Source organism: Sus scrofa, chromosome 5 (assembly GCF_054392235.1).
Source record: "Sus scrofa isolate SSC_HxYL_T2T_F1_AM1 chromosome 5, Sscrofa_HxYL_maternal_Yorkshire_Landrace_v2.0, whole genome shotgun sequence".
NCBI classification, from domain to species: Eukaryota; Metazoa; Chordata; class Mammalia; order Artiodactyla; family Suidae; genus Sus; species Sus scrofa.
Window position 1 is genome coordinate 70470081 of NC_139387.1, and position 25985 is coordinate 70496065.

The following is a 25985-nucleotide window of genomic DNA, read 5'->3' on the forward strand; positions in this document are numbered from 1 at the left end:
AACAAAGAAAAAAGTTACTTTATTCAGACTATTTCATTTTGAACAATTTCCATACAATGCAATTATACATCAGCATTACCATATCAGAATACAAGCAATTAGAGTTTCGAAGCCTTCATCTCATATTTAATGGAATATCATGGGAAAGCTACGGTGAATGTTCCAGGAGCACTTATTTCAACGTCGTCGTACCCAGGGTCAAATATTTCCCCCTGGTGCAGCCAGCGGATAGCTTCTCCTTTTTCAGGCTCAGCCTCCCCTCGAGGGAAGTTCAGAGAAGAGCCTGAAATAGTAACGTTTGATTAGAACAGTGTCCTGTGGTGGAAGCAAGTCGAGCAAGTGGTGATGACAAAGCATCCTTGGACCCAGTAATGCTCAGAGAGGCTCAGACTAACTCATATGAGTTCTAGCATGGCTGCATCAGGGCTGTCCTATGGGGATCCAGCCCATCTGGGTCTCTGAGGCTTCAGTTTACTGGAAACTTTTTTCAGGCCAACTAAGTACACTGATCCATTTGCTCGCCACACATCTCTGCTCAACACAGGAGCCCTGCAAAGACCTCCATCCAGGCTTAGACAATCAGTAAGGAGATGGCCCAAGACACATAAGAAGCATAAAAAGGAATTTGAAATTTCCTCTTTTCACAGCTCACAGGTCTGAATTTACACTGAGAAGGAGACTGGAATCTGGAAAAAATCTCAGTTCCTTGCTGACAGTCAAACTCTGCGCTTAGTTGCATTAACTTCTGCTCCCAAATGCCCACAAATACAATCACGCACTGCTGCATCCACAATTGAGGAACCACAGGGATCCTCAGGTGGAAATACTCTTTGCTGGAGAAGGAGTGTCTTCTCCTGACCATTGAAATGTCTGAAGCAGATTAGCTTTTAGTTGCCCACAAATTCTGAGTCTATGATCCACCACCAAGGCTTAATTTTAAGGCCACCATACATCACAAACTTTGTACATGTTAGTGCTAACACAGGAACACAGAGCATCTTAAATTATCAAAATGCTTCACAAACTCTAATACTGCAATATCTTTTTAAAATCTCTGACTACCTTTCAGGTACAAGACAGCACAAAGATGGCAGCAGAACCATTCTTAGATTTGGTAAAGATGCTCAATTAATCTACAGGTTTTAATGGAAGAACATCAAAGATAAAGTGATAAACATATGGACACATAATGGAGACATCCACACCAAGAATACAGAATGATTCCACCCTCCCAAGGCGGCTGAGAGCACGAAATAACATAAGTTTCAGGTGATGCTGTCAAACACAGGAAGTCATGGAAATTTTGATTCTCAAAGACAGATGAGCATTGAGGAGCTCACATTCACCCTTTCCAGGACAAAGACCACAGATGACAGGAGATCAGTCAACCCCACTCACCTGTCTGAGAGACCCGCATCCCACTCTCCTCTTCTGGGGGCACTTCCCTCTTGCTCATCAGAGAGGCAGCAGGAGCCCCGGGCACTGGTACCTCTTCAGCATCATCATAACCCTCACTGGGGGCATCAATCCCCTGGGTTGGGGGTTCTAAGGACAGACAAGGGAGAGAGATGAAACCAGAAAAATGGGTTTTCCTGGGAAATATCTAAAGTCCCTTCTGACCCAGAGTCTCTGAGCCGCTAACTACTGGCCATATTCGCTCTTTGATTTCATAGGTTTTTTTCTTAGGCCATACTTGATGTCGATGTACAGCAACAATAAGCAAAAAAAGATTTTTAAAGCTATGACTATTTCTGGATTAAAATTGTATGTCTCGAGATAACTGTTACACCAATGAACATTACCAATGAATTATATTTATAAGAAGTAATTTTTAAAACAATATGTGCCTGTTGTGACTGAATGAGGAGGGCTTCTGGACACAGAGAGCCCAGCCACCACGTGAGACATCACAGAACAGTGAGGGAATGGGAGTCTGGACCCCATCTGGAGTCAAGAGGTCCCACAATCCCAGTCAAAGGAGAGCCGCTCCCCTTGGGTCCCATCCATAAGGGGGAACTTCCCTGCCCCCAACACCCAGCCCAGGCACAGCCTCCTCTACCATCTGAAGCAGATTTGGAGTCTCTGTTCTCTTCACCTTCCCCGGTGTAATATGGCAGTTTCGTCACTGAGTCATCTGACAGGAACCCTAAGGTGAAGAAAATCATCACAAAGGAACAGAACAGACCTTCCCAGTCCCATAGGAGCCACGAGGCTGAGAGGACGTGCTGGGACAGCCTTGGCTCCTGGAGTGTAAAGGGAGTTAGGAGTTCACAGGGGCTCTGGAGAGGCCCACCATGCCACCTTTGCTGCAGGGGCTGCCTCTGTGAGCCTGGGGCAGATGTAGGGTCTGTGGATGCTGAGAAGCCTAGGCTGACCACCAGGGGTCCCAGGAGGGCAAGACAGAGACACACACCTGGGCTGCCCAGCAGATCCTCCTTCGGTGTTACAAGGTAATCGATCTCTTCATACACGGCCTCAGCGAGAGCCCCTTCCAAGCCGGATAAGGCTGAGAAAACCACCAGCAGCTCAAACATTGCCACCCTAGACACCCTGAACCAGCAGGCGAGTTCTTCAACTCCCCCATCCTCATATACACAAAACCCTCAAGACTGCTGGGAACTCGTATAGTCCATGCCCCGTGTGCTATGTCTGCACCTTCTGCCCTTGCCTGACCCTAAATCCATATCTCAGCCCTGACTCTCTCTTCTCGCACACAAGAGGCCATCATGGTCACACCCCAATTCTAAGAACCTCTGTCTCGTCAGCCCTTAGAGTTCAGCATGGAGCTGACGGAGTTTTACAGACTAACGGGGGTAAGAACAGAGACCTCACCCACTTTTCCCCTCCTCACACTCAGCCCCATTTCCCACGTCCACACACTCTCCCTGTTACCCAGTGCCCCCAACAGCCCACCTCTGCGCTCTGCTCTCCATCTGAGCAGCTGTGTCACCAGGATGATGAGGACCAGGAAGAGAAGAGCCCCCAGGATGAGGCAGAGGATCTCGGGAAGGGAAAAAATGCCAGGGATAGGACTGGAGCCTGGTCTGGCCCCTACGGAGAACAAGACAAGAGGGGTTGGACAAGGTCATGGGCACAGGGAAACTCCCTGCCAGCATTTCCACAGAGCTCTGGACAATGCAGTCCCAGCCTCTGACACAACTGGACTGACGGTGACTGGGATCCACCAGGTCCTGCCCTTTGAAAATTCAACTCCAGGGCAGAGCTGGTGATCATCAAGGAGCTTCCCTGCTGAGACAGCCTCTGAGGACCAGGCTCACACTGCATCCCTTCCCCAGGGATTCTCAACACCAGGGCATCAAACAAGTCCTGAGACTGGTACCTTGCTATTGAGGACGAACATTCATGGGCAAGTAGGAAAGCCTTAGAGCCTACAGCACAGGAACCGGCCTCCTGTGACCAGGTGCATGAGAAATTTCTGGCACCATCAAACAAGGCAGGGGAGTTTCCAAAGAAAATGTCCTTCTTCCTCCCCACCAGCCAGTGACTCCTGAGGACCTTTCCTCTCCTGAGTTGGCTAATTCTGCCAGAGAGTCCACAGAACAGGTTCCAAGAATCTGAATACCCTCCCCTGTCCATGGATTTGGCACAGTACCTGCTATAGTAGGGGGAGATGTGGTTCTTTGACCTAAACAAAAAAGCAGCAACACAGGAATTGACCAGAATGCAGGGCAGCCCACCTTCCCCTGCCTGAGCCCTGAAATAACCCCGCAGTTACCAAAACCTGCCGAGACCTCCCAGCTCCTCCTCTCTAGGTCCAGAGCTACAGCACCAAGATGTTTTCTGAACAAACTCCCCATCTTACCTCAGCCCAGCCCATGGACCCTTCACTGCCCCAGCTCACCCAGAGCAGATTCCAAGCCCCCCACTCACCAGAGCACCTCACTCCAGCATCCTCCTCATGCTTGCAGTCGCTCTGCCCCCAGGGCCCCGCAGCACAGTCCCACAGGGAGGACTCCCTGCCCCTGCACTGCACCTCGTCAAGCCAGATGCTTCCATTCCCAGGGCCAAAAGCCGCATCCCGCAGGGCTTCCAGGGCATGGCCACAGCCCAGCTGCTGACACACCACCTCGGCCTCTGCCAGGCTCCAGGAGTCATCACACACAGTGCCCCAGGAGCCGCTGTGCCACACCTCCACTCGCCCTGAGCACACGCTGTCTCCTCCCCTGAGTCGCAGCTTCTCTTTGTCTGAAAAGGCAGCAGCCCCTCCTGTCACTGCCCCTGGTGGGAAGGAGGGAGCCCCTGGGAGCCACAGGGGAGGCTGGAGGGCCTGACATACCTGTGCAGGGGGCAGCAGTTGGGCAGCTCTTGGGTCTCCTACCTGCAGAAGCAAACGATGGGAAAGCTCTGGATCAGGGACAGCTGGGGTTATCTTGTCCCCAAAACAAAGTTATCTATGGTCCTTGGATCAGTGCAAATGACAAATGTAAGCACAGGCTTCACTCTCTGATGGGCCGTGACAGTCACTGCATCTTTTGTCAGCTGAAATGACTTTAGCTGCTTACTTATATACACTCTCCATATTCCACAACTAATACAAAACACACATGTTATACACTCAATCTAAACTCATCACTTAGGTTGCAAAATGCAAAATCTCCCTAACAACATAATACAGGCTTGGGACATATACATGCAAACAAACAGTAAGACACCTGCACAGGAGACATAGGCTTCCTCCGTTAGAGAGCATGAACTGTTTTTCCAAGGGTCAGAAGGACACTGCCAGAAAGAGGTGTCAGTTTTTCCGCACTGGATTCCATCGACCCACCGGGGTCTAGAACCTTCCCTAAGAGAAACGGAAGAGTTGAGGGTTCCACTGTCCCCACAGCCAAGCTGCCTGCAGATCATGGACAAGGTGATGTCTTCCATGGGGCTGCGGCAGACACCGCCCCAGGTCCCGTTGTAGAAAACTTCCAGCCACCCGGCACACTCCTGGTCCTCGCTCACCACCCTGAGGGCCAGGGACTCTGCAATGGAAAGGGGGGAACACGACACAGTGAGCCCTCCACTCAAACTCGGGGTTTCTTCTCTCCCAGAAATTGTGAACACTCATCCCCAACCACCTGAGCAGATGCCCACTGGGAGACAAGACTGAACTCTGTCTCTCTTTTACCTGACTTTGTCCATATCTGTCTGTCCTTCGACTTCTACCACAGTGATGCAGTGAAATATGAACCAAGAGGAAGACCATCCTGGGCACCTGCAGTAGGGGGAGCTGAATCTTGCTCCCTGACAAACTCTAAAATCTATGTGAAAGGGATGTGGATAGTAGTGTGGTAGCTGGAATAATCCCTGGAACCCGTGAAGCTGTGACTTTACTTGGCAAAAGGGACTTTATAGATGTGATTGAGGCAAGGACTTGTGATGTGAGATTAAGTTGGAATATTGTGGATGGACCACGTGAGCCCAGTCTAATCATATCCGTAGACCCACTGTCATAAATGTGGAATACTCTTCCTAGCTCTGGCCAGAGGGAGCTGTGACTTTGGATAATGGTTAAGAGACATGCAAGATTGCTGGTCTGGGATGAATGAAGGAGGCAGTGAGCAAGGAATGCATGCAGTGTCTAGAAGCTTGAGAAGACAATAAATGGACTCTTCCCCCAGAGCCTCAGAAGGGACACAGCCCTGTTAAAACCCTGATTTTAGCCCAGTGAGAGTGAGATCCCTGTTGGGGATCTCACCTACAGAACTGGAAGGCAATAAACATCTGTTGTTCTGAACCCCCAAGTGGTAATTTGTTTCAGAAAAAAATGGAAACTAGTACAGTGGATGTAAGATTTTTGTACCCAGACATAACTGAAGAGGGAGCCCTGCTTTCAAGTGGAAACTGTAACAAATGGCCCTGCCAGGGGATATTGCTAAGAAAGCACCAGAACCTCAGCTGCTGCAGGAGCTAGAGAAAGCATCTGCTGCACATCTGCGAGAAAGACCGGGTTCCTGAGAGGAAGCTTCCTAGTCTCTGGCCCTTTCAGCAATCTCCCTCAGGGCTCAGACCCTGACCTCCAGGGGCCCCGCCCTTCCCGCCAGCCTGTGGACAGGTGTGCCACGGACCTGAGCAGATGACCCCTGCATCCTCCTTGTGTCTGCAGTCGTGCCGCCCCCAGCCCCTGAAAGGGCACTGCCACACGTAGGACTCCTTTCCTGTGCAGTTCACCTCATCCAGCCAGATGTGGCCTGAGCCCGCCCCAAAGTGAGCAGACCCCAGTGCACTGATGGCATCTCCACAGCCCAGCTGCCTGCACACCACGTGCGCATCGTCCAGGTCCCAGCTGTCATCACAGATGGTGCCCCAGGAGCCCTGGTGAAGGATCTCCACTCTCCCTGAGCAATAACTCTCTCCATCCACCAGGCGCAGCTGTCTGCTGTCTGAGGAGAGAGAGTCAGCAAGGTCAGGCATTTACACAGGGAAGGAGGAGGGTTTTCTGGTCCTGTGCGACCCCTACCTGAGCAGTTGGTGGTGCTCTCCTCTGAGGCTGCAGAGCCTCCTGGTTCAGACAGGGAGTCATTGCACTGAGGCAGCCCCTGGGTCTGGTTTCCTACAGAAACAGCAGAGATCAGAGGGCTGGCAGGGTCCAAGAACAGGACATGGAATTACACTAAATAGTGACCTACTGCTGGGGTCTGAGATGAAAACTGTGACATAGCAACAAAGTTATCGTAACTTTACAGTTCACCTTCTTCGTGGAGAATTCTGCCTCTGTTGTATTTACTTAAGGCCAGACTTTCTGCTTTAAGCTAAGTGTTAAACTAAAAATGATTTTAGAAAAGTGAGAAAATGTCAACAATTTTCATATTACTGAAAAGTTGTTCTAGAGCTACCAAGGCAGTGAGACTTCGGGATCCAAGATCTCAGAGAGAAATAATGGGCAGAAGTGAGCCACTACCCTGAGATCTTTGTCAATTTAAAGACAATATCTGACTCCCTGAAAAGCTCAGCAGAGGTTTTGCCAGACCTACAGGGCTCAGGGAACACAGAGCATAATTCAGGGTTGGCCAAGGAGGAGGAGCCCTGTTGATCAGACACCTATAATATCTGGCAATCAAACATACCGAGGTGTATGGAACTCTCTTGTGGTATAGCAAGTTAAGGATCTGGGGTTGTCACTGCGGCAGCCTGAGTTCCTGCTATGGTGTGGATTCGATCCCTGCCCAGGGACTTCCATTTGCCACTGCTGAGCCCAAAAAAAAATATGTATATATATATATGTGTGTGTGTATAGCATATGTGTGTGTATGTGTGCATGCGTGCAAAAAAGAGAAGAAATTTGACAAAAATCAATGAAGAGAAACAGAGGCATTAGAGAGAAATTTATAGGACATTCAGCTCCCGGAGTTACCTGACAGGGAGTTTGAATCACTATGACTGAAATGTGCAAAGAATGAAATGACAACATAGTATTTGGTGGAGAAATGATAACAAAGGAGCAAATAAAAATTCTAGAACCAAAATAGTCAATATTTGAAATATATACTCTCAGAGGATGAGAATAACAGCCCATCAGATCAGCTCAAGATAGAAACAGTAAAATGGAAGATCAGGAGAAAACGCACAGAACGAAGCACTCAAAGATACGATTGGAAAATATAAAAACATACTTAAAAATTCTGAAAATGTCCAACACGCATGTTCACTCAGTACTAGATACATAAAGCCATAATTGACAAAGCTGAAAGTAGAAATGCAAAATCCACAATCACCCATTTTATACATCTTAGTGATTTTTAAACTCTTTGATGTTACATCCATTGGGAAGTGAGGTCCTTCCCTTGAATCTCTGCTGACCCTCCTGGGTTGCTTGTGAACAATACAAAGATGTGAAGGTAACACTGCTTGACTTTCAGCACAAGGTCTGAAAAGTCACTCAGCCTCCCCTTGAGTCACATAAGAAAATATTTGCTTTAGGAAAATATTCCCTGTGGAGACTCTGGTCCTGGAAAGAATGTCATCTGCGGGTCTCTGGTCACATCCCAGCTGAACTTCCAGCTCCCAGACATGTTCATGAACCACCCTGCATCCCCAGCTCAGCTGGGGATCAGTTCGATGACTTCAGTCCCAGATATCTGACCGCAACCTCATGAGAGACCCCAAAACAGAACTGCCAACCTGAGCACTTCCCAAATTTCAACAAATCATGAGCAAAAGAGAAAAGAAAAGCAACTACCATTCCCAACACACGCTCTGGGTACACATAAGCCGCCACCACCAGTGAGAACTCCAGAACTGGGCACCAGCCATCACATCTACATACCTGCTGTCAACAGGACCACAAACATAGAAAGTTAGAAAACTTGAGGTGACAGAGAAACATGTTTCAGACAAAGGAACAAGATAAAGACACACAAAAGCAAATCAATGAGGATGACAGTAAAGGTGACCCAGGATCTTGGAAAATGAATGGAGAAACAGACTGAGAATTGCAAGAAATGTTTAACAAAGAGCTACGAGATTTAAGGAACCAGCAAACAAAAATGAATAACACAATACCTGACATGGCAAATGCACTGGAAGGAATCAATAGCAGGATAACGGAGGCAGAAGAATGAATAAGTGAGGTGGAAGACTGAGTGGTGGAAATCAACACCACAGAAAAGAATAAAGGGAAAAAATGAAAAGAATGGAGAACAGTCTAAGAGACCTCTGGCTCAACATTAAACATACCAACATTCATGTTACGGGGGTCCCAGAAGGAGAAGAGAGGAGAAAGGGCCAGAGAAAATATATGGAGAGTTTGAAGAGATTATAACCAAAAACTTCCCTAACATGGGAAAGGAAACACTCACTCAAGTTCAGGAAGAACAGACAATCCCATATAGGATAAATCCGAGGAAGAACGTGACAAGGCAAATACTAACCAAAGAGACAGATAGAAAACACAAAGGAAAATATTACAAGCAAAAATGGAAGAGCAACAAATAGCATACAAGGGAACCCCTGCAAGGATATCAGCTGATTTTTCAGCAGAAACACTGCACACCGGAAGGGTTGTCATATCAGACAAAATAGACCTTAACATAAAGAATGTTACAAGAGACAAAGAAGGACACTACCTAATGATCAAGAGATCAATTGAAGGAGAAGACGTAACAATGGTAAATATTGGCATTCCTGCTTTGGCACAACAAACAGAAGTCCAGGACCAGAAGGTTTCACATGTAAATTCTATCCTCAAGTTAACAGCTCTCCTTCTGAAACTCTTCCAAAACATTACAGAGAAGGAACACTCCCAAGCCCTGATACCAAAACCAGAAAAAGAAACCACAAAAAAAGAGAAAATTACCTGGCATTCCCAGTGTGGCTTAGCAGGTTCAGGACCCCACATCTCAGCGAAGATGCAAGTTCAATCCCTGGCCTCACTCAGAAGATTAAGGAGCTCGTATTGCCACAAGCTGCGGCATAGCTTGCAGATGCAGCTCAGATCCAGTGCTGCCATGGCTGTAGTGTAGGCCTCAGCTGCAGCTCTTACTTGACCCCTGGCCTGGGAATTTTCATGTGCTACAGGTGGAGCCAAAAAGGAAAAAAGGAAAAAAATGGCAGGCCAATATCATTGATAAATATAGATGTAAAAGTCCTCAACAAAACATTAGCAACACATTACATGGATCATACACCATGATCAGGGGGGCTTTATCCCAGGGATGCAAGGATTCTTCAATATATGTAAACCAAGCAATGTGATACACCACGTCAACAAACTGAAGAATAAAAAGCCTATGGTCATCTCAATAAATGCTGAAAAAGCTTTTGACAAAATCCAACACCCATTTATGACTAAAAACCCTCCAGAAAGTGGGCATAGAAGGAACCCATTTCAACATAGTAAGGCCCATACATGACAAAACCACAGTTAATATCATTCTCAACACTGAAAAGCTGAAAGAATCTCTGCTAACAAGTATGTCCACTCTGACCTCTTTTATTCAACATAGTTTTGTGAGTCCTAGCTGTGGCAATCAAAGAAGAAAATGAAAGAAAAGGGATCCAAATTGAAAAGACGTAAAACAGTCGCTCTTTGCAGATGACATAATACTATGCCTAGAAAACCCTAAAAGATGCTACTGGAAAACTTCCAGACCTCATCGATGAATTCCGTAAATTCGGAGGATAAGCACTGAACACAGAAATCTCTTGTACTTCTATACACTAACAATGGAAGATCAGAAAAAGAAATGAAGGAAATAACCCCACTTCCCACCCCATCGAAGAGAATAAAATACCTAGGAATAAGTCTACCTAGAGAGGCAAAAGAACGGTACTCTGAAAACTATCACACGCTGATGAAGAAAATCAAATATAACACAAACAAATGGAAAGAGATACCATGCGCCTGGATTGGAAGAATCCATGTCATCAAAACGGCTACACTATCTTCCATGATGGTGTCCATCAACAGAGGGCTAGATAAAGAAGAGGTGGTAATATATGCAATGGAACATGACTCAACCAAAAAAAGAAAGAAAGAATGCAATATGCAGCAACATGGATGGACATAGAAATTATCATACTAAGTGAAGTCAGTCACACAGAGAAAGACAAATATCACATGACATCATTAATATGTGGACGATAAGTGATGATACAAAGAACTTACAAAACAGAAGGAGACTCAGTGATTTAGAAAAACCTTATGGTTACCAAAGGCGAAACATCAGGGGAGGGATAAAGTAGGAGCTGGGATATGTACACACTGCTCTATAGAGAATAGGTAGGTAACAAGGACCCACTGTGCAGCACAGGGAAATCTACTCAATACTGTGTAAGAAGCCATATTGGAAAGGATCTGGAAAGGATTGAAAAGATGTATGTGGATAACTGATTCACTTTGCTGAAGACCTGAAACTAACACAGCATTGTAAGTCAACTATACTCCAATAAGGTTTAAATATACATATATAGAACTTGTACTACAACAACAAAATGAAACGAAAAGCTAAAACCTTCAGGCTCAGATATATTTCAGAGTAAACAGTTAACTGTTAATAATAATTGCATGAAATTTAAATTTCCTGATTTCAATGAAGGTCTTTTCCTTAAGATATACATGCTAAGAAAAGGAACCTGATGTCTATATAAGTAATTCTCAAATGGTTCCGAGGGTAAAAAAAAACCTGAGATATACACTTGTTGCTTTTACATTGTTCTCTATGATTATATGTGGTAAAATAATAATGTCTGCTTTGAAAAGTATTATTCCTTTTAATACTTCTTGCTCTGACCTGAGAAAATAATGAACAATGAGTAAAAAAACAAAAAAATTCACCATGAAATATCTTACTTTTCAAGTCAATCTCCCTCATTCTTTTTGCCCTGAGGGACATTTCACTCCAGGAGCATCCTGAGTACCAGTTAGCCCTTCCCTCTCTTACCTGAGCAGATCACAGAGGCTGTGTTCCCATGGGCACAGTCAGGAACACCCAGGGCAGTCACAGGGCAATTCCACAAGAAGGACTCAGACCCAGAGCAGCGAAATCGGGCTTTCCACATCGGATCACCTCCCTCTGCTCCCTTCGGGGTGGAGAGGGCGACTCCACAGCCGAGCTGACGACAGACAACATTGGCATTGGCCATGGTCCAGTGGGAGGCACAGAGTGTTCTCCATCCTCCAGAAACATTCATCTCCACTCGCCCCGCACACTGAGAGGTGCCATTTCTCATGAGCCGGACTTCTGAGTATGCTGGTGGGAGAGGACGGGATTTCAGCAACATCTCAGTTTTCTTACCTGAACTGGGTAGGCAGGGAGGTGAAGTCCTGATACACATCTCACCTGAACAGACAACTTGAACAGCTCCACTGTGGTGACAAGTGCCTCCTGGACAGGGCACTCTGGGGCAGGACGAGAGCTCATGCTCGTCCCCTTTACACCTGAACTCTTCAGCCCAGACCTGGTTACCTGGCTCTCTGAGGGGCCTCTGACCCAGGACAGACACAGCCTTGCCACATCCCAGCTCTGCACAGATGACGTGGGCAGTGGGGAATGTAAAGTTCCCATCAGACACTGGCGTCCAGTCTTCTCCAGAATGCACTTCTACTCGCCCTGAGCAAGGTCTGTCCCCTACAACCAGGCGCACAAATCCTAGGAAAACAACAACAGCAACAACAAAACCAGTGAGCACTGGTGCTCCTGGCTTGGCAGTTAGAAACAACATGTCACAGGCAATGGTGTGAAAGAAAGCTTTTCTTTTGCAAGAGTGGGGCAGGAGAGAGAATTCGACACTTTGTGTCATAATTGTGTTCTCTTTAGCCAGTTTCTGAAGAGACATCCAGAAGGGTTTTTTTGCAGGGTCCTTCTGGATGGCTGAATCTCAAAAATGTATACCTTGAGGTTGAGTGGGAATGTGGATTCCTTATCTAGGGGCCTGGAAACTACAGAGCTCAAGACAGATCATCTGGGATAGCTGAATGCCAGGAACATGCATTGGTTGGAGAAGTGACTTTCTCATTTATGAATTTGGGACCTACAGAGCCCAGGAAAACTGTGTATGTAGGCACTTTAACTAGAATGAAAAGATGGGAAGTATAGAACCAATCTATAGAACCAGAGGGACATAGCCTATGGGAGTAGAGACCTGTCAACCAGACAAAGATAGAAAACCATCCTGATCCGTTTTCTCTTCCAAGACAAAGAAATCCTCAGGTGACTTAAGGTAGGGAAAATCATGAGGGCTGTACACATAAATGAATGCCAGGCTGTAGACACATGTTCACTCAAGAGAAGAAATATATACATGATAACTAGATATTTTTATGGAGTTCCCTTCGTGGCTCAGTGGTTAACGAATCCAACCAGGAACCATGAGGTTGCAAGTTCGATCCCTGGCCTTGCTCAGTGGGTTAAGGATCTGGCATTGCTGTGAGCTGTGGTATAGGTTGCAGACGCGGCTCAGATCCCGCATTGCTGTGGCTCTGGTGTAGGCCAGCAGTTAAAGCTCTGATTCACTCCCTAGCCTGAGAATGTCCATATGCCATGGGAGCAGCCCAAGAAATGGCAAAAAGACTAAATAGATATATGTATATTTTTATGGCATCACGTTTTGTTTTTCTGAAAAAAATGGTTTTTTGCTTCTTTTTTTTTTTTTTTTTTCTGCATCTTAGGGCCACACCAGTGGCATATGAAGGTTCCCAGGCTCGGGTCGAATCAGAGCTGCAGCTGCTGGTCTACACAACAGCCACAGCAGTGCAGGATCCAAGCCAGGTCTACAACCTACACCACAGCTCACAGCAATACCGGATCCTTAACCCACCGAGTGAGGCCTTAGTCAGATCATTTTCCACTGCGCCACAACGGGAACTCCTGAAAATGTTTGATGACAAAAAATTCTAAGAATTTCTCAGGTAACCTAAATGGGAAAGAAGATGAGTTAAGAATACTGGTGGGGTGGAGGGGAAGGGAGAGCATCTCTACTGAACCTTCAGAATTTGTCAATGAACCTGGGAAGGAGTAAGTTCTCAGTGGGTCTTTATTGGACAGCCGAGTTTGCAGATCACTTCCTATTATGCAGATAACTCAATGAAACAAATTTTTTTAATTCATCAAGTACAACTTCCTGGTTTCTGAGTATATTCCGATTATTTACTGCTACAGGATGTCCTGGTAAAGGAATGCCTAGCAATGGCCAGCATCCAATCAAAAAATTAAACTCGAATTTCCAAAAAGAAAAATGTAACCTGTAACTAATTTTTAAATAAAAATTATTTTAAAAAGATATATAAATTACAGAGATGATTGAATTTGCTGGCAAGGTCTTTAAACCACAACTATAAATATGCTTAATGAAGCATAAAAATACGCAGAGAGGAAAAACCGAAAACAGAAAAAAATAGAACTTTTTCTATAATGACTTTTATTTTTTTCCATTAAAATACAAAACTGGAATGAGAAATTATTTGGATTAATTTAACAAGCAGTAGATACTGCAAAACAACAGAACTGGGAAACTAAACACATAGCAGTAGAGACTCTAAACTGAAGACGAAAGAGGAAAAAGGCAGAAAATAGAAATGGAGCCTCAATGGCATGTGGGATAATATCAAACCGTATCAAAATAAGTGTATTTGGAGATTCAGAATAGAGAATGTGTAGGAAAAAAATATTTAAAAGGATAGATGGAATTTTTCCAGATTTAATGAAAACTGCAAATCCACTGGTCCAAGAAGTGAAACAAACCCCAAACAAGATAAACATAAGGAAAAGGTTCTCAGATAACTTGATAGTATAATTGCTAAAATCCAGTGGAAAAAAAAAAAAGTCTAAAAAGCAGCCAAGAAAAATTGACACATTATAAACAGGGAAACAAGGATAAGCAGCACTGACTTTTTGTTTGCATTGTGGAGGCAATGCAAGCCACATGAGGTAAAAACCTATTTCAAGTCCTGGGGTTGGGTTTGGGAGGATTCGTAACCTAGAATTCAGTCACCTATGAAAATACCTTTCAAAACTGAATGAAAACTTAAATGATTTCATGTTTTGAAAAGATACAGAATCTGAGGCCACAGATCCACACTACAAAAAATGGTATAGAAAGGTCTTCAAGCTCAGGAAAATGATAACAGATGAAAACTTGAATCTAAATAAAGCTATACTGAGTGTGCTAAATGGTAAATCTGTGTGCAAAATATGTTTTAAAAAAAACTTTCATTTTGAAAATAAGAGAATATTTAAGGCAAAATCATGGCAACATATTATAAGCGTCACAATGCAGTTAAAAGTAAAATGTATGAACAACAATAGCACAAAGACAATGACAGGGAAATGGAAATACACGCCAGAAAGAGCTTTCGTTGTAGGTGAAGTGACAAAATATCATTTCAAGGTAAAATGTTACTAATAAACCAATAGAGTGAATAAACAGAATACTGGGGGGAAAGAAAGCCTCAGAGATTAAAGTAGGAACAAAGAAAACACAAAACAAATACAAGGCTAGTAAACATAAGCCAAATTATATCAATAAGTACATTAAACTTAAGTTAAATATTCTAAATAAAAGCAAGATGCTCAGATCAGACAAAAGATACAACCATGTGTGTCTATGAATATATGCGTGTTTAACTATAAATATGGAAACACATTAAAGAGGTAAAAAATTAGGTACCAGGCAAACACAAATTAATATTATACAAAATAAGACTATAGGACAAAGAATATATTCAAAGGAAAGGAAAAAAACATTTATAATGATAAAATACAAACAAAATTATGTAGTATCAAAATTCATGGGTTAAAACTAAAGTGATGCCTAGAAGAAAATTTAGAACCTTGATATTTCCTTCATGCTACATTAGAATAGATAATAATAACTGAATGAAATGACTTAAGAGTCCATGCAAGAATCTAGAAAAATAACAAAAATCATAACCAAAAGAGAAGAGTTAAAACTGAGAGCAGGAGTTCCCGTCGTGGCGCAGTGGTTAATGAATCCAACTAGGAACCATGAGGTTGCGGGTTCGGTCCCTGCCCTTGCTCAGTGGGTTAACGATCCGGCATTGCCGTGAGCTGTGGTGTAGGTTGCAGACGCGGCTCGGATCCCGCGTTGCTGTGGCTCTGGCGTAGGCAGGTGGCTACAGCTCCGATTCAACCCCTAGCCTGGGAACCTCCATATGCTGCGGGAGCGGCCCAAGAAATAGCAACAACAACAACAACAACAAAAGACAAAAGAAAAAAAAAAAACTGAGAGCAGAAATCAATTAAACAGAAAGCAAATACACAATAAAAAAAAAAAAGTTTTTTTAGGAGTGGCTTAGTGCGTTACAAATCCACCTAGTATCCATGAGCAAGTGAGTCTGATCCCTGACCTCGCTCAGTGGCTTAAAGGATCCAGCATTGTTGCAAGCTGCAGTGTAAGTTGCAGATGCAGCTCAGTTCTGGCTTTGCGGTGGCTGTCCTGGAGGTGGCCAGCTGCAGCTCTGATTCAACCCCTAGTCTGGAAACTTCCATATGCCTCAGGTACAGCCCTAAAAAGAAAAAAAAAAAAAAACAGAAAAAGGAAAAATCAACTGAGTCAACTGGAGATTGTCTTAAAAAGAAGAGGAAAACTGATTATCCTTTAGCAAAACCAATTAAGAAAAATGAGAGAATACACAAATTAACAACACCAGGAATGAAAAGGAGAGTACCCTTACAGGTCTGACCAACAGTTAAAGATATGAGGTAGGAACAAATTGTATCCTAGTTTGAAAAACTTATGTGAAATGGACTCAGTCCTTGAAAACTAATTTCTTGAAAAATTCAACTCACCAAGAACTGATACCACAAAAAAAGGGAAACTCAGAGTAGTCCTAAATTTGTCAGAGAAACAGAATCCATTGTATAAAACCTTCCCACAAAGAAAATGGCAGCCTTCAAAGGCTGCCTCTTCCTCAGAGCTCAGAAATGACTGCTACATCAAGGTAAAGGAAGAAACAGAAGAAATGAGAGCAGGAAGGAAAGCAAACCGGAAGCTGTGGTCCACACACAAGTTAGCAAGGATCTTGAGTCCCCACCCCCACCCCCACCCCCCGTAATCAGTGGCATCTTCATGCCCTCACCATTCTGCACTTTAGTACCAGTCTTTCTCAAGTTCTGAAGATCCTCCCAAAACTTTATCCTGAACCCCCTGAAGTCTCTTCCTTATTGCATACAACATCCTCTACTTTCTTCTCAGGCCATGGTTTCTACCTCTGGATTTCTCCTAAACTCAGTCCTTCACGTGCAAAACTCTACTCAAGAGGCTGAAATTTCACTGCCATATCCCATCCCTAAAATTAAGATGAAGAACACCCAAGAGCTCAATTCCAATTAAAACATCGAAAGGACATGCTCTTCTATTCTCATCTCTGCTACATCATCCCCACTTTGACTTACCTTCACATCGCTAAACATGTTCTGAAAATACAGAACAGACAGACCAGAGGGAGGAAACTGGTGAAAAATAGAAGAAAACTGCAACAGTTTATAAAAACGAGAACCTTTAGCAATTAGAGCAATAGTAGTCAGGGAGTACAAACCATGATCCATGTTAAAATGTCAGCGCACTCTCAAACTTTTTACTTTTATCTTACCTGGAATTAAAATCAAGACATCGATGTTCTTAACATCGAACTTAGGAACATTAGAAGCACCAATATCACACAGAGGTCCAATATCACACACTCCGTTTTCACTCGGACGCTCATTTCTCAAAAATAAGGCAGGGCACACCGGAGGGCTTCCACAAGCTTGTTTGCATTTGAAACCACAAGTAGGATATTGTGACAACAAGCCAAGTTACTCGAAATGTCAGGAAACAGATTTCTTCAAACAAAAATTTCCAACTGAAGCTCATACGCCCCTTGAAAATAATGATTTTCAAGGAGTAATAATGAAAAGAGTGGAAGAACCCTTTTGAGGACATGAATAGGTTTATGTCATATGTGTGGTAATGGCTTCATAGATGGATGCTGATCCCCAGACTCATCAGGGGGTAAATACAAACTATGTTCAGTTTGCGTATGACAATCAGACCTTTAAAAAGTCGTTTTTTAAAAGGAAAAGAATTATTTTCTTAGGGGCCTACTAGTATCCTCAAAGATCTGCTGGATGTGAAATTAGAAAAATCACTTTCCCGGAGTTCCCATTGTGGCGCATCGTAAATGAATCTGACTAGGAACCAGGAGGCTGCGCATTTGATCCCTGGCCTCCCTCGGTGGGTTGAAGATCCAGCGTTGCCGCCATGAGCCATGGTGTAGGTCGCAGACGCGGCTCGGATCTGGCATTGCTATGGCTCTGGCACAGGCCAGCAGCTGAGGCTCTGATTTGACCCATAACCTGGGAACCTCCACATGCCGCGGGTGCGGCCCTAAAAAGACAAAAGACCAAAAAAAGAAAAAGAAAGAAAGAAGGAAAGAAAGAAAGAAAGAAAGGAAGAAAGAAAGAAAGGAAGGAAGGAAGGAAGGAAGGAAGGAAGGAAGGAAGGAAGGAAGGAAGGAAGGAAGGAAAGAAAGAAAGAAAGAAAGAAAGAAAGAAAGAAAGAAAGAAAGAAAGAAAGAAAGAAAGAAAGAAAGAAAAAGAAAAATCACTTTCCAATGATATTCCCAGACGTGAAGGCAAAGAACTGATTAGCTATGGCTACTCGTAACATACTGCAAATGGTCTCAGGTCTCTGCCTGCCCCAGCCATTAGAGCTCTGACCATTTCCTGAGACCCAACTGCCCACATGAGGAATTCACTGGGATATCTGATGATATCTTCCTCCAGTTGAGCTGTTCTGATTGGATTAACATCTGACATTTCATCCACCATTGTGATAACAACTGGAAACATCTCTGGCAGATACTGCAGATACCACCCACTCACACTCTAGCTGATGTCTTATTGCATCTGTCTTGGCACAGGGCAAATACACTAAGGCAGCACAGAGCACAGCTTGTGAGTCACTTCAGGTTCTCTCAGCCTCGCTGTCCTTTGTACTTGCTTTTCTCCAGCTACCGTGTTGTAAAATTCTAAAACTTCACACTTTCCTGCTACTTCAACATCCCCTTAAACAGGATGTGACCATCCCATCCAGGTGAACAGGGGCACCAATGTCAAAAGTCTAGCCCCTGCCACAAATCGCCCTTCTTGCCTTCCCCTGCCTGTGACCTAGTATCATCCAAAGGCACCAGTGAAATCCCCTCGTGTTTTTTCCTTGTGTAACTCCAACCTGACCCCCAATATTGTCACTTCTCCATGAGTCTTCACTCCCTCTTTTGGGTCGCCACTGCTTGGTCGAGCCTGTTCTACTGGTGCTTCCCCCATGTAGCCCCTTTAGGGTACTCTGTCTTTCTAGAACCTGTGAGCATAATACACTTTGTTACCTGCACCTTCCCTATGTCCCCTCTTGTAGCCACACCTGCTGACCATCTCCATAAAAGAATACAAAACCGCTACCATGATGAAACGAAGTCATAGATATCCACCCCAACAGTCGTATCTGTATGAAACATTTGAACTCACCTTCCTGCCTCTTAAGACACACCACAGAGACCTGATTGTCCAGTGACCAATAGATCTGGAGCCTTGACTGTGCAGAACCCAATAAGCCCGTATGTTTTCTTGAGCACCTGATGCTCTAGGAATCACTGTGTGATGGGAGTCTTCACAAAATTATGCTCAAAAGGCTGTGATCTGGTTTTCTTATAGGTACTCTGGGAATAGACTGAGGCTTTTCCTGCTGGAGACCCCTCCCAGACCAGACAGGCCTTACCTGAGCAGACTGCTCCAGCATCCCAATCATGGGAAACGCCTTCAGTCCTGTAGTCTGTAATATTAGGATGCCTACAGTCAGTGAGAGTTGACTCTGTCCCTTCACATAAAGCATACAACCAGATGGGACCATCCCCTTGTCCAAAATAAGACGCCTTGGGAGCATCAACAGCAGTTCCACATTCCAGCTGTCTGCACACCACGGTTGCTCCCGGCAAACCCCAGTAAGCATAATTCACAGTGCCCCATTTTCCTTGGTGCTTCAATTCCACTCTCCCCTCACAGCGGTGCCTTCCATCCTTCAGCCTCAGCTCCAGAGCTGCAAGAGAGACACAGACACCGAACATGGGACACAGGAGAAATTTTAAGAGGCCATTCAAATGGTGTGCTGGTAAGTGTTAAAATATACATACATGCACTCTGAAGGGGAAAAAAATTCCCTGGGTGTAGCATTTGTTAATTTCTGTCACCTAAATATTGCCATGATGGCCAGTTCTAAGCTACCAGTGTGGCTTCACTGAATGGGGAGCAGAGAAGGGATGCTCCCAATTATCTCTCATGAGCCTGTAGAACCAGCTGCAGGGACATCCTGAGGACGGACCTTCAGAGACTCTGGAGGCTGCCTTCCCACCAGATGTGCCCAAGGCCAGTAGGGGCCCAACTTCCCTTGTCTCAGTTACAGTCATGACCATGATCCCAGGGAGAAATCTTCCTCCTCCTTCTCCGTCCCATAGGGCGCACTCTCATCTAGCTTGGGAACAGAGGACTATGACCAGCAGCCTCTACAATGTCCCAATCATCCTGCTGCCTGGTACTCATGTCCTTGTGTAAACCCCACACTTGACTCTACCTAACAATATGCATCTAACAAGTGGGATCTGGCAAAAGTGATGTCCCTTGAGAGATAAGGTTTCAAGCCAGCTCTGGTTGCTCCCTTGTTGGCCTGTCTTGCTCTCTCTTGCTGTGCTGAAGCCACCGCCACATCTGAGTTGCCTACGGAGAGACCCCCATGACAAGGGCCTGAGGGAGGTCTCCAGCCAACAGCCAACAAGGGCCTGGAGCTCTTGATTTAACAGACCACCAAGGGCTGAAGGCTGCCACAACCAGGTGAGTCGTGTGAGTGGTACCCACTCCTAGCTAAACCTTCATGTGACTGCAGCCTTGTAAGAGATCTTGAGTCAGAGGAGCCAGGTAAGCCATGCCGATTCCTGACCCACAGAAATTATGAGATGCTAGATGCTCCACAGGGAAAGAGGAGCTCTCAGTTATACGGAGCAGGACATCAGAAGGGCTCCTTGGTTGCCAGGGGTACTGCTGGAATGCATCCCCCTACAGCTCTGAGTTAGCAACCTTCGCAAGAGTTGCTGTTTCCTGTTACTGACCAAACATCTTGGAGTTGTTCTGGTCTGAGGGATAGAACAATTGTTAGCTGGGGCTTGAGTTGTTCACACAAGTAGTTACTGAATAAGCTTGCAGCTTAGGTGAGAGTACAAACATACACATAAGGAAAGGGTGAGGCAGGGCCAGATTGTGCAGGGGATATACAGGGAGCAAGAGAGTAGCCATCTTATGGGCCTGACCATACATATAAAAAGGACGGTAAATGCAGAACAAAAGCCTACAATCAATTCATGAAGGCTAAAGGAAGGGAATCAGTTGTTCCCTGAGGGCTCAGCAGGTTAAGAATCTGGCATTGTCACTGCAGTGGCTCTGGTTGGTGCAGTAGCATGGGTTCCATCACTGGCCCCAGAACTTCCACATGCCACAACACAACCAAAAATTTAAAAAAAAAAAAATCAGTAAATAAAGAGCTCCTGTAAGCCCACAAAATAAAAGACAACCTATAGAATGAAAGGAAAAAAAAATACTTTCAAGTCATAATCTGATAAGAGGGTAATATCCAAAATACCTAAGTAACTCATATGACTCCATAGCAAAAAAAAAAAAAAAAAAAAAAAAAAATCTGATCTATAAATGGATAAAGGACATGAATAGACATTCTTCCAGAGATATACAGATGGGAGTTCCCTTCATGGCTCAATGGTTAACGAACCCAACGAGGAACCATGAAGATGGGGGTTCAATCCCTGGCCTCACTCAGTGGGTTAAGGATCCTGCATTGTTGTGAGCTGTGTTGTAGGTCACAGACGCGGCTCAGATCCCGCGTTGCTGTGGCTGTGGCAGAGGCCAGCGGCTACAGCTCTGATTGGACCCCTAGCCTGAGGATTTCCACATGCTGTGGGTGCAGCCCTGAAAAAAAAAGAAAAAAAGCATATACAAATGGCCAACAGTACAACCAAATGGGCTCAACATCAATAGCCATCAGGAAAAGGCAAGTCACATCCACAACGAGCTGTCACCTCACACGTTTTAGAATGGCTACGATCAAAAAGACAAGAGATAGGAATTCCCACTGTGGTGCAGTAGGTTAAGAATCCAAAATATACAGACAACTCATTCAACACAACAGCAAAATAATAAGCAACCCAATCCAAAAATGGGCAGAAAACCTAAATGACATTTCTAAAAAGAACATGTATGGATGACCAACAGGCACACGAAAAAATGCACTAATTATGAAAGAAATAGCTTCAAAACTACAATGAGGTACCACCTCAGAACACTCAGAATGGCCATCATTAATGAGTCTACAAAGAACAAATGCTGGAGAGGGTGTGGAGAAAAGGGTACCCTCCTACACTGTCGATGGGAATGAAAGTTAGTGCTACCATTGTGGAAAACAATAAGGACATGCCTCAGAAAACTAAAGATAGAACTAATACAGCATCCAGCAATCCCACTCCTGGGCATATATCCAAAGAAAACGTTCATTCAAAACATACATGCACCCCCTATGTTCATTGCAGCACCACGCACAATTGCCAAGACATGGAAACAACCTAAATGTCCATCAAAACAGGTCAATGGATTAAGAAGATGTGTTTGTACATATAATGGAATACTACTCGGTCATAAAGAAGAACAAACAAATGCCATTTGCAGCAACATGGATACAACTAGAGATTCGCATACTAAGTGAAGTAAATCAGAAAGACAGAGACAAATACCATATGATATCACTTGTATGGGGAATCTAAAATATGGCACAAATGAACCTATCTGCAAAATAGAAACAGACTCGTAGATATAGAGAACAGACTTCTGGTTACCAAGGGGGAGGGGGAAGGAAGTGGGATGGATGGGAATTTGGGATTGGTAGATGTAAACTATTGCATTTACCATGGTTAAGCACTGAAGTGCTACTGTACAGCAGAGGGAACGATTTCCAGTCTCTTGGGATAGACCATGATGGAAACAGTATGACAAAAAGAATGTGTGTGGGTGTGTGTGTAGGTGTTTATGAATGAGTCTCTATGCTATACAGCAGAAATTGACACAACACTATAAATCAAGTGTCCTTTAATAAAAAACAAAATTTAATTAAATTTTAACATAAATAAATAGGGAAGGCCAGGACAACGTTTTTCACAACAGCAAAAATGTTAAAAACTACTGAATGCTTAATGAAATGCAATTTATATTTTAAGGTAGACAAGAAAAATTAACCATAACATTCTCTGTGTGTTTTTTTGGTCCTCTGTCCTCCATAAGGTGCAGTGTGCGCCTGCGTTACACATTAATCAGAACTTTTCAAAAATGTTGTACCTGTTGGCCTGCTCATCTGGGAATTTCACTTTTCTCCTTTCCTCTGATGCTAGCAATGTAACTTCTTAAAAGAATGGCATGCTTCCCTAGCTCTCTAGGGGGTCATGGTGACTTATTCCTCAGCTGGACTACGTATCCTTGTTGAACTTTATATAAAATATCAGTATATCATTTTGAGGTACAATCTTTTGTCTCAAAAATACACATGACTGTGCCTTTGATTTCTACCAGGCAGAACAGTTCCCAGAGCTCTCTGAAAATCAGCTCCTGGGTCATAATTATCAGGTTGGCTCAAATAAAACTCCCTTGGTTTCTTCTTCTCTTCACTGTTAACTGAAATTTCATCAACATGCCCGGGTGATTAGGTGTGTATATTGCATTTCAATTGTATAATGAAATAATTGGAGGCAACTAACATTTTCCATATTACCCCTGTAATAGCTGATATTTCTGTAATACAACAATAAAAAGTGTTTTGTGTGTAAAAAAAAAAAAAAAAAAAAAAAACAGTTAATAGTGTATATGTCCAAAGTAGATTGTCTTTTTTTTTTTTTTGGTCTTTCTGCCATCTCCTGGGCAGCTCCTGAGACACATGGACGTTCCCAGGCCAGGGGTCGAATCGGAGCTGCAGCCGCCAGCCTGCGCCAGAGCCACAGCAACATGGGATCCGAGCCACATCTGCAACCCACACCACAGCTCACGGCAACGCCAGATCCTCAACCCACTGAGTGAGGCCAGGGATCGAACCCGCAACCTCATGGTTCCCAGTCGGACTCGTTAACCACTGAGCCACAACGGGAACTCCTAGATGGTCTTTTTTAAAAAGGTTACGAAACTAATATATACTGCATTATCTGTCTTGAGGATCTATGTTTTGGGGTATAATGACATCCACTGTCTTTGAAGGGACAACTTCTTTTCAATGTCCATCATGGATTTCATGGTGGAGATTCCTGTAATGTGTGCCCAACTCAGAAATCATCAAATGCTCAGAAAGGAAAGGGATATCGTTGCAAAAGGAGCAAGTCCAATGTTGTGTGAAGTAGAAGAATAAACTTCTAGTAGGATAGCACTGATGGATGTTGTTTCAGGAAAAATGAAAAGAACGCTCGCTTTGCTGAAATGTTCCCGCTTCTCGAGAAACTACTGAAGGAATTTCCTACAGTTTTCCTAGTTGGGGTGGGGGGAGTGGTCCTTAGGTCAGAACACCCATTGTCTCTCCCCCTTCCTGGGACCAAAACCCACCTCTGCCCTTCAGAGCCCTCAGAAGGAGATTCTTCACTGCATCAGGTCGGCACTCCAGGAGCAGAGACTGGAGGGAGGGGTTTTCCAAGGAGAGTTCTGGCACTAGAGACTGAGGTCTAAGGGGACACCAATGAGCGCTGAGATGAGACAGGACCACGCTGAGGCTCCGCTGTGCCGGTACCCAGATCTGCAAGAGCCACCTCCTCCAGGCTGAAGACTGGGTTTTCAGCAGCACTAACTCTGATGCCTGACAAGCTCTCACTAAGTGGAAACCTGATCCCAAGAAAGGAAAGAAGAAGGCAATGCACCCTGCAGAATTCCCACCAGATCTGAGGGAGTTGAAAGGAACATTGCAGGCGTGCCCACTGTGGTGCAATGGGTTAAGGGTCTGACTACAGCGGCTTGGGTTGCTGTGGGTCCTTGAGATTGATCCCAAGCCTGTTGCAGTGGATTAGAGGATCCAGCATTGCCACAGCGGTGGTGCAGGTCCAGGTGCAGCTCAGATTCAGTCCCTGACCCAGGAGATTCTTCGTCACTGGTGTGGCCATAAATACAAATAGATGAGAGATTTTTTTAAAGACCCATTGCAGGACCCCAGCACATCAGGAAACAGCTCATGGAGACTGGGGCAGGGATTCAGGAAACCTTCTATAGCTGGTGCTGAGCATCACTTAATCTCTAGAAAGAAGAGTCCCATCTCCTGGCTGCAGGTTCCACTGCTCTACAATGGACACCTGGAAGGAACAGGTGAGGCCAGGAGGCAGGGCATTTCACAGAGCCTAGTGCTGGACAAACCCTGCAACACGCAGAGAGGAGGCTCAGGGGGGGTGAAGGAAGGGAGCCAGAGAGGAGCAGGCAGGTGCAAGGTTATCTATGATCTGCTTGCATGCAACTGACATGACCCCCCAACCCTGTGGGCACCCACTGTGTTTCACAAACCAACTGACTCAATCCCTTCTCGGCAGCCCTGTTCCTCTCACACAGACAGGCTTCACACACCCTCGCACACCCTACACACCTCACACACACACACAAGCACAGAGCCTAAAGGAGCCTAAATGCATAAAACATGAGAATCCCATGGAGAGTCCTCTACAAAGCAGGCAAATGGTGTGTGTGGGGGGAACAGCCCGGACACCCAGCTGAGGTCAGTCCCTGGACCTGCCAAACACTGGGAGCCACGGGGACTCCAAAGAAGCTCCCTGAGAGCAAGGGAGACGGTGGACAGGACGGAAACACACTCACCTCAGTCCACACCAAATATCATCCCTCTGTAAAATCTGCCGCTAAAATAAGTCCACCCTCCACAGGAGAGGAACCAGTATTCACCATCAGCAGTGGTCCTTTTTGGTCAAAAACATAGGGTCTCCAAAGAGGCTTGGGCTCCCTAACTCCAGGCATCCTTCCCTGCAATGAAGCATTCACACCCTGGCTGTTGATCCCAGGAAAGAGACGAAACTCTTACCTTGACCGCCCACCACGATGAGCAGGAGGAAGCAGAGTCCCTGAAGAGAGAGATGTCTGTCCAGAGCCATCCTGACTCCCAAGTCATCAAGGTCAAAGTCCCAGCTGCAAAATAACCTGGGAGGAGGCATCAGGGGACCGACAAAGGTCTATATAGACCCTCCCCTGACACCCTCCCTACCGACAGCCAATAGAAATGTCTTTTACCATTTCAGATGCTATCGGAGGCTTCATCTCCATTTTCTGAAGCTCAGACACCAATTAGCTTCTGAGCCTTCAACATCTCCTTATATGAGCAACACCGTCCTTTGACCTCATGCTTCCGTGGGTCCCTGAGAACAAGGCCCCCATAACCCGGCTGGCATAGAACAGTTGCATCAAAAAGCGTGAGTG

General features: G+C 44.9%; 1 protein-coding gene across 2 annotated transcripts; it reads right to left on the reverse strand.

Moving 5' to 3' along the window:
• Positions 1 to 25710, reverse strand: CD163L1 (CD163 molecule-like 1). Of its 2 annotated transcripts, XM_021090888.2 has the most exons (15): positions 25594 to 25710; positions 19219 to 19536; positions 11787 to 12095; positions 11388 to 11696; positions 6467 to 6559; positions 6075 to 6389; positions 4674 to 4988; positions 4298 to 4339; positions 3892 to 4206; positions 3614 to 3646; positions 2914 to 3051; positions 2414 to 2506; positions 2060 to 2146; positions 1399 to 1545; positions 1 to 283 (listed from the first exon to the last, which is right to left on the reverse strand). In XM_021090888.2, the coding sequence occupies exons 1-15, from the start codon at positions 25661 to 25663 to the stop codon at positions 138 to 140; spliced, it is 2730 nt and encodes a 909-aa protein (XP_020946547.2). In that variant the 5' UTR covers positions 25664 to 25710; the 3' UTR covers positions 1 to 137.
• Positions 25711 to 25985: the final 275 nt, after the last annotated feature.

Excerpts from the sequence above, each read along its gene's own strand:
- CD163L1 (XM_021090888.2), bottom strand. The coding sequence starts at position 25,663 with ATGGCTCTGGACAGACATCTCTCTCTTCAGGGACTCTGCTTCCTCCTG. Across the intron at positions 4,207-4,297 it reads AACTGCTGCCCCCTGCACAG|ACAAAGAGAAGCTGCGACTC; the intron begins GTATGTCAGGCC and ends CTGCCTTTTCAG. Across the intron at positions 3,052-3,613 it reads ATCTCCCCCTACTATAGCAG|GGGCCAGACCAGGCTCCAGT; the intron begins GTACTGTGCCAA and ends TGTTCTCCGTAG.